The 7,083-nt window shown below is 42.3% G+C and overlaps 1 protein-coding gene across 1 annotated transcript in view; it reads right to left on the bottom strand.

Annotated features, from left to right (window-relative positions):
- The window catches only part of LOC137899537 (dedicator of cytokinesis protein 3-like), a 32,239-nt gene extending 25,156 nt beyond the window's left edge, over nt 1–7,083 (bottom strand). The window contains exons 1-3 of the mRNA XM_068743578.1: nt 7,047–7,083; nt 2,430–2,513; nt 1,389–1,429 (exon numbers count right to left, since the gene is read on the bottom strand). Of these exons, the coding sequence (XP_068599679.1) occupies nt 1,389–1,429; nt 2,430–2,513; nt 7,047–7,083 (162 nt within the window). The remainder of the gene's footprint in view (nt 1–1,388; nt 1,430–2,429; nt 2,514–7,046) is intronic.

The raw sequence follows: 7,083 nt of genomic DNA on the forward strand, positions 1-7,083 counted from the left end.
ATCTGCCAAATTGCGAAGAATTGACGACAGTGCAACTACGGTAATTCTCTCAGCACAGAGAGCGTATGGGGGCGAGAGAACGTGGGTAGCGGAGTACGTAACAAAACGGATGGGCGTTAGTAGGAACTGAAAATAGCTGTTGAGAGTAGAGAAGAACAGCATGCAGCTACTAACATCTACATTTACCGGGACTGGATGGGATCTGAGCTCCATAAAAGCATCCTGTCGGCATCGCATATCACGTCGGCTTCTGGCATTATAAAGCCTAATGGACATACGAAACGGCAAAGACAATCTGCTGCCCTCGTGCTTCTCCTAATAACTTGGTAGATGTGTTCATGACAGCATTGTGGATGAAACTTTCATTCATTCATTCATCTTCATAACCGCTTTGTCCGTTACCGGGGCGTTGGTCGTGCTGGAGCCCATCCCATCAGTCAACGGGCGAGAGGTGAGGTACACCCTGGACAAGCCGCCAGTTCATTGCAGGGCCACACACTCACACACACACACCTATGGGCAATTTATTGTAACCAATTTTTCTAATTTGCATGTTTTTGGAGGTGGGAGGAAGCCGGAGAGAACATGCAAACTCCTTCAGATTCGAACCTGTGAATCAGCGCTACCACTACGCCACCACTACGCCACCGTGTTGCCCTGGATGAAACTTGTTCTCCCAAATTTTATGACTCTCCAGATCTGCAGATTACCAAGAATGACGTCTGTCATAAGCATCAGCGATCTCAGACATATATGAAACAAAAAACACTCGCAGAGGATTGATCTCTGTCGGCATTGATGGATCATTAGCATGTCAGCCCTTCCCTGATAAATATAGCACCCCAACGAATGTGCACTAAATCTGTCTTTTCTGATTCCGTCTCTGCATTTTGGTGTCCACACTTCATTACCACTTCATCACAAAAGGTGTGCATTCAACATGCGTTACGCATATACACTTTATCTCTTATTATAATGTATCTTTCTATTATTATATTATTTCAGCTTTTTTTCCCCATTGGTAAAATAATCCCCTGATTCCTGACTTGTGGTGCTTTTGCACAGTGAGGTCAGAAAATTTTCAAAATGAAGTCTTTGTGAAGGAACCTCAGGAAATCCAGGTCAGGAGATTTCTATTTTTGTCTAATCAAAGCTCTCTACCATAAGTTAATCAGTCATTAAGGTCTTTGTTGTCGAGACAAGTTATTTATGGGATGCACGTCCCTCACATCATGTTCACAATCGTGCAAAAGCTTTAAATGAAACCTTCATGAGACTGATTTGTGTCACAAGGTTTCCATGACAAATCTTCTAGTATCTGTCCAACAATTTATTTGCTTATTTGTGAGCAATGGAGTCAAACCAATAATATCTGCTGCTATATTTACCTTGATAGAAGGCTTCTTGGTGGAAAAGCCTCTGTACCAGCCTGGAGGAAGAACAAAGTGCACATCAGACATCCTCATCCTTCATAACGGAAGGCATGTTTATGTACACAGCGTTGTTATGACACTGTTTTGCGGAACGCTACTCTTGTTATAACAGCTTTTCATCTCGATATCTAGCAAAATATTTTAATATCTAAAAATGTTTTGAAATAAAATAGGCATAAGTGAAAATAATCTAACATGTTTATTGCATGTTTTGTTTCTTTTGTTACCAAATAAATTACACTTAAAATAAGAGTGTGAAAACTGAAGAGGGCTTGTGACCATTACTGTAAAAACAGAATACAAAAAGAGCAATTACACTTAATGAATGCAAAAAGGCAACCACATGAGGTGATAAACAAAAGATCCACAATCATTTTAATCAGTCAAATTGACATTTTGACATCTGGAAATGTCATTCCCACTACTTAGAACTAAATTGCCACTACACGGCACAGTTGATTAAATGTTAAAAGGGCTTGCCATTTGACATCTGTGCAGAATTTCCTACATGATAAGACCATCTCTGCATCATAAACAAAAAATCAACGCGCCCTTTTTAAATATCACCATTATTCTCAATACCACTGTAAGGTGCCACCACTAATTCTTCAAAACATTTTAATGAAATTGATTTAGGAATTCTTCTCAATAATTAATGTAAAATAAGGTTTTTTTTTTACCAATGCCGTAAATATTTGGAATTCAATTAAATGGCTGATTACATGGAGTCCTTTATGTAATAATTTGCAAAGCATGAAAACCTTATTTTATATATATTTGGAATGTAAAAAAAAGAAAAAGAATTTAGTACTAAAATATTTTTTACCAGAACATTACCTCTATTTTCCCTGATATCACCATCAGGAGACGTACTTTTAAAAAAAATCTTCCTATGAATTTATTTGATTGTAACTTGTAATGTGAAAAAGTTCAAGGGGGTATGAATACTTTTGCAAGCCACTGTATGTCAAGGATATGTAGTATAATCACTTTTACCTTCACTCTTCTCCAGAATCTGAACAGTTTCCCCAATCTCCAGGATCAGGGCCTGACATATTGGTGACCGGAAGTTGCAGATCACTACAAGAAAAAGATGGAAAAACAAATCATAATCCACATGCTCAATAACCTTTTAAGTGAAATAATATTACCAAAAAGCACCTCAGCTCATTTTCATCATTGCGCTCTCTGATTAAACCAAGTTGCCTCCCGACTACAAGTGTTCAGGGGTTATACAGTAGCAGCACGTTTAATAAGCTGCTTAATGCAAACATCTGAACACGGTGTCGCGTAGGAGTCTCTGCTTTGCATCTGTAAACACATAAACAACCCTGAAGTGGTTAGGCATTTTATTAAGCAATTGTTTCTTAAGCGGTTGGATTTTTGTGCAATCTTAATTTAATTGAGCTTTAAAGCCCGCAAACAAAAGGCCAAGTATCATCTAGATAAATGCTGCTTAATCGTCAGCTGGTATTAGCATAGCTCTGCCATGACACCTTGTTATTGCTTCGTTTCTTCCGTCTTGGATCCTAAACAGAAACATCTTGTCATCTTGGCCCTGTTTTTTTTCAGTGCAATACTGCCCCACAAGCTGCATGAAAGCCTCGCTGCAGACAAACTTGTTTGATATGACAGCGCTCCGCTGACAATTTTAAAAAACCGACAAATGGTGGCCCTTGAAGGGGAGTTTGGTGTGAATCACTACGCTAATGAACTAGCCAGGGGACCCAGTGAGGGGGAGGAAGAGAAGGAGGTGCTTGGGCTCAGCTACGTTGTCTGCTCGAGGATAACAAGCGCTTGATTCCTGTGCTCGGGTAACTATAGCAACAGATCATCTACAAACTGAAGGGCTCTCTTTCTTCACTGCGACTGCTGCAGGGATCTGGGCGTTATAAAATGACAAGCTTATGGATGATACATGGCATCGGAGTTCATGTCAAGTGTGCTCGCCGTGTATTATTACAGGATTAATGGATGAAATGAAAGGGCCTTCCTGGCACCCTTTTCAGGCTGCCTCGGGCCCGGCTACAGCCAAGGCTGACTATTTTCCTACTTGAGGGTCCTATTCTTTAATGGCCCTCTCTTTCATTTGAATTGCAAAACCTGGGCTCACACCATTTGGAAAACTCTTCAGTGAAAGCCGCGTCAGAACAAAATGAGACTGTCATGTTTGAGAGAGAGAGATGAGGCATCGCACAGGCTTGATATTTTCATAGCTGCAAGCTGTGTAACCTGAAAGCAGCTGAACATTAGCATGTTCTCAGAGCACAACCGACTAGCTCATCTTTAGACACGTTGGACGTCGGATGTTGGAAGAACTGACGGAACATGCAGGATTATGTTGGCCAAAGGGAACAACGCTACTCAGCAGCAGTGTGTCCGTCCAGACCATCCCTTTATTTAATCTCATTCATAGTCCATATGGCATTTTATTGTGTAACCAGTAACTCACTGGGAGGAATTATATTATAGGAAGAGACTCCCGCTCCTCTCCACTTTCTCTCCTTTCACCACACCACCATTGTTCTATATATGCCGACTCATGCATAAGGTTAACATAACTCACACATCACATGTAATGATTTACTCAGGTACCATGGAACTTATTTTTCCAGCTGTGGCAAAAGGCCCTCGTTTTTTTTTTCTTGTTGTTGTTGTTTTATGTCGCTGTGGGAAATTTGGCTTGCAATGGAAAAAGAAATGTCATTTTCTTTTCCAGATGCTCTAACAGTCCACAGGTTTGTGGGTTTAATCCACTAACGTTGCGTAAAAGTGAAGTCTAAATATGCTCACATGAGAGGCTGACTCCCTGTAAGGCCACGAGTTATCTGAATTTAGATTCACTCCTCTATGATAAGTATGATATGAATTTTTGAGAGGAAAGAAGTCATCAAAAGTTGCAACTATTCAACAATGTGATGGGGATCAATAATGTTGATGTAAGACTGAAGCTAAAAGCAGAGTGAAGATAATGATGGCAAACTTTAGCTTCAGGATAGCAAGAAAAATCAAGTCTATGCAAACAGTCTGCTGCCACCTTCCCCAGATTGTCCTCCTCTGTAATATCGATTGCCTGCTTGTGTAATATTTGTGGTTCATTTCTATTAACTGCATGTGTTGCCTCTATAAGCTACAGCTCGTACCATGTGGCATTTAAAGCATCAAACATTGTATGGTACAAAAAGATTTTTGTGTTAAATCTACCAGAATGCTTGAAAACAGTTGCTTAAGAGTCACAGTTTTCTGTGTTGGCATGAAGTGAGGGCAGAAGCTTGAAATGATTTTCTATGTGCAAAAATGTTTTTTTTAAATGGCAAAGTGGAGCCATAATGTAGAAAGGGAGAGTTGTAGCGCCGAACACTGAACACCAAGGCACTGGACATCTAAACTATAGCACTGAGACAAAATATCTGTCTTGGATTTCCATTTTGCTGCCGTCTCAATTTAGGCTGAACTGAAGCCCTTTCAGTAACACATTGTGAGTATGCAGTCCGTGAATGTCCTGTCTTTCTGCCGTGAGCAGCCCCGTCCCAAAGCCAGCTAAAAAAAAATAAAAATGCACAACGCTCTTTGGTCTTCGCCCACTGAGTCATATTTTTCAAGCACGACTTGAATGCACGTGCACTTACTCAGAGATATTACTGCGCTGAAGTATTGCCGACCTTGAGGTTTGTGCAGTGGATTCAGAGAAGCATTTTTTTTTTTTGCCATATATCTCAGATCTCAAATCAGACATGACAGAAATATGGGCATTCTCAGCTGCAGGGTGTGTGCAGTTCCAGAATGGAAATGTACCATAATGCCCTTTCAAATGAGCGTATATGAATGACATGAAACATGTACTGTGTGTATCAGTTGAGGTACAGGAACTTACAGAACTAAGTAACTTTCTGGTGCAGTAAATGAATTGTATGTACAACCGGACTAGTTTGTGTCTGAGCAGCGTCTGTTCGGTGACAATGCCAGCTGATTCATTTTATCTCTCTCTCTCTCTCTCTCTCTCTCTCTCTCTCTCTCTCTCCCACGTGGGCAGGTACTGACTTACAAACTCACACCAACGCTGGCAAAAAAATAAAATAATATTACCTCCTTGGCAGAGGAATTAAGAGAATGAAAATGAACCCGTAAAACCAAACATTTGAAGATGATGAGGACTCGTTAGTGAATTACCGGTTACAAGTTTGATCCACAAGTTGTGAAATTCCAAATATATATTTTGGGGTTGCTTCTGACATCCGTAAATCTTACATTACAAATGTTTAATGCATGTACATAGGATAATTTGATGGGTAGCATGACAATATAATGACAACAACAGCCATTTTGTTTCATTTTGAAGAGATTTTGCGCAGTGCCTCATTACAATTTTCAACTAATTAGAGTTTAACTGGATTAAAATAGTCAACACAGTGTTGAAACGGCAGTGGCATCACAGACTGCCACGGATGATGCAGAAGGGACGGCAGCAGGACTCCTAAATCAGCAGCAGCTCGGCCTCCCAGGATGCTGCAGAAAGACTGAACCTGGAGCCTGGACATGTTACATATGAGGCTGGGGGGGGGGGGGGGGGGGGGGTGGTCTGCCTTTGCAAGGTACTGCATGTACTGCGGAGCAAATGTGTCCACGCAATTTCAGCACGGTGGACAGCGCCAGGTCGCTCTGCAGCGACGGGTGCGTGGGCAGAGCCGAACTGTTGCTTCACCACGCGAAATACCTCCGCGCTCACGAGTCCACTCTGAACGCCTCAACAGTAATAAAGAACTGCAGTGATTCAATGATGGATGGATGACTGCAACACAATAACCATGCAATGATGAGTGTGCTGCCACCATCCTGCAGTCTTTTAGAAACGATCGTGTCTCTAAACACAGTGTGTGTGTGTGTGTGTGTGCGTGCGTGGGGGTATCATGGGCAAACCCTTCAAGCAAACAGCCGTGGAGCATCATGACGTGCCCCCCCCCTTCTCTAGTACAATCATGCGCTTTGCGCGGCGGCTGTTCAGCGTTTAGCTGCCGTTCTGATGACGCCGTTTCTCATGTAACGCCTCTGCTTTCATACATTTGCGATGTTTGTTCTCTTGTCGGGGAAACATGCGGGCAGGAAACGCAAGGGAGTCCGATTCCTGTTCGTAGTTTTGCGTCTACAGGTAAATTCAGATGGACTCCAGCCTGCACCTGTTGGAAGGGACACGGACCAGACGCCCCCTGGTGGTTTCATCAGGAATCCCCCCCCCCCCCCCCCTTTCCTCTCTAGATATAAGAAGAAAGGGCTAGAATGCCCACATTAACGCATTTTCCCCACCGCAACAGCAGAGTGGACGCTTGATTTATAGCACCGCCCGGGGTTGTTTTCAGACTGCGATGGCATCTTTAACGTGGCGGGTTGGAGGCTGCATCATCCCACGCAATTTCCCTTTCTATGCAGACACTGGCCTTTACGCATCAGCCATTATTATAAGTGTGTGTGTTTTTCACCGGGTGTGATGGGAATGGAACAGGAAAAAATGTCGAGGAACAGACTGGATGATAATCGCACAGAATCGCCACGTCGGATGATTTAGATAAGCAGAAAGCACAGCCTCGTAAAGGAACAATAACATCGCAGTTGACTCACCAACTCCGATCTTCTCCTCTTCTGTAGGAATCCACAT

Source organism: Brachionichthys hirsutus, chromosome 2, assembly GCF_040956055.1.
Source record: "Brachionichthys hirsutus isolate HB-005 chromosome 2, CSIRO-AGI_Bhir_v1, whole genome shotgun sequence".
NCBI classification, from domain to species: domain Eukaryota; kingdom Metazoa; phylum Chordata; class Actinopteri; order Lophiiformes; family Brachionichthyidae; genus Brachionichthys; species Brachionichthys hirsutus.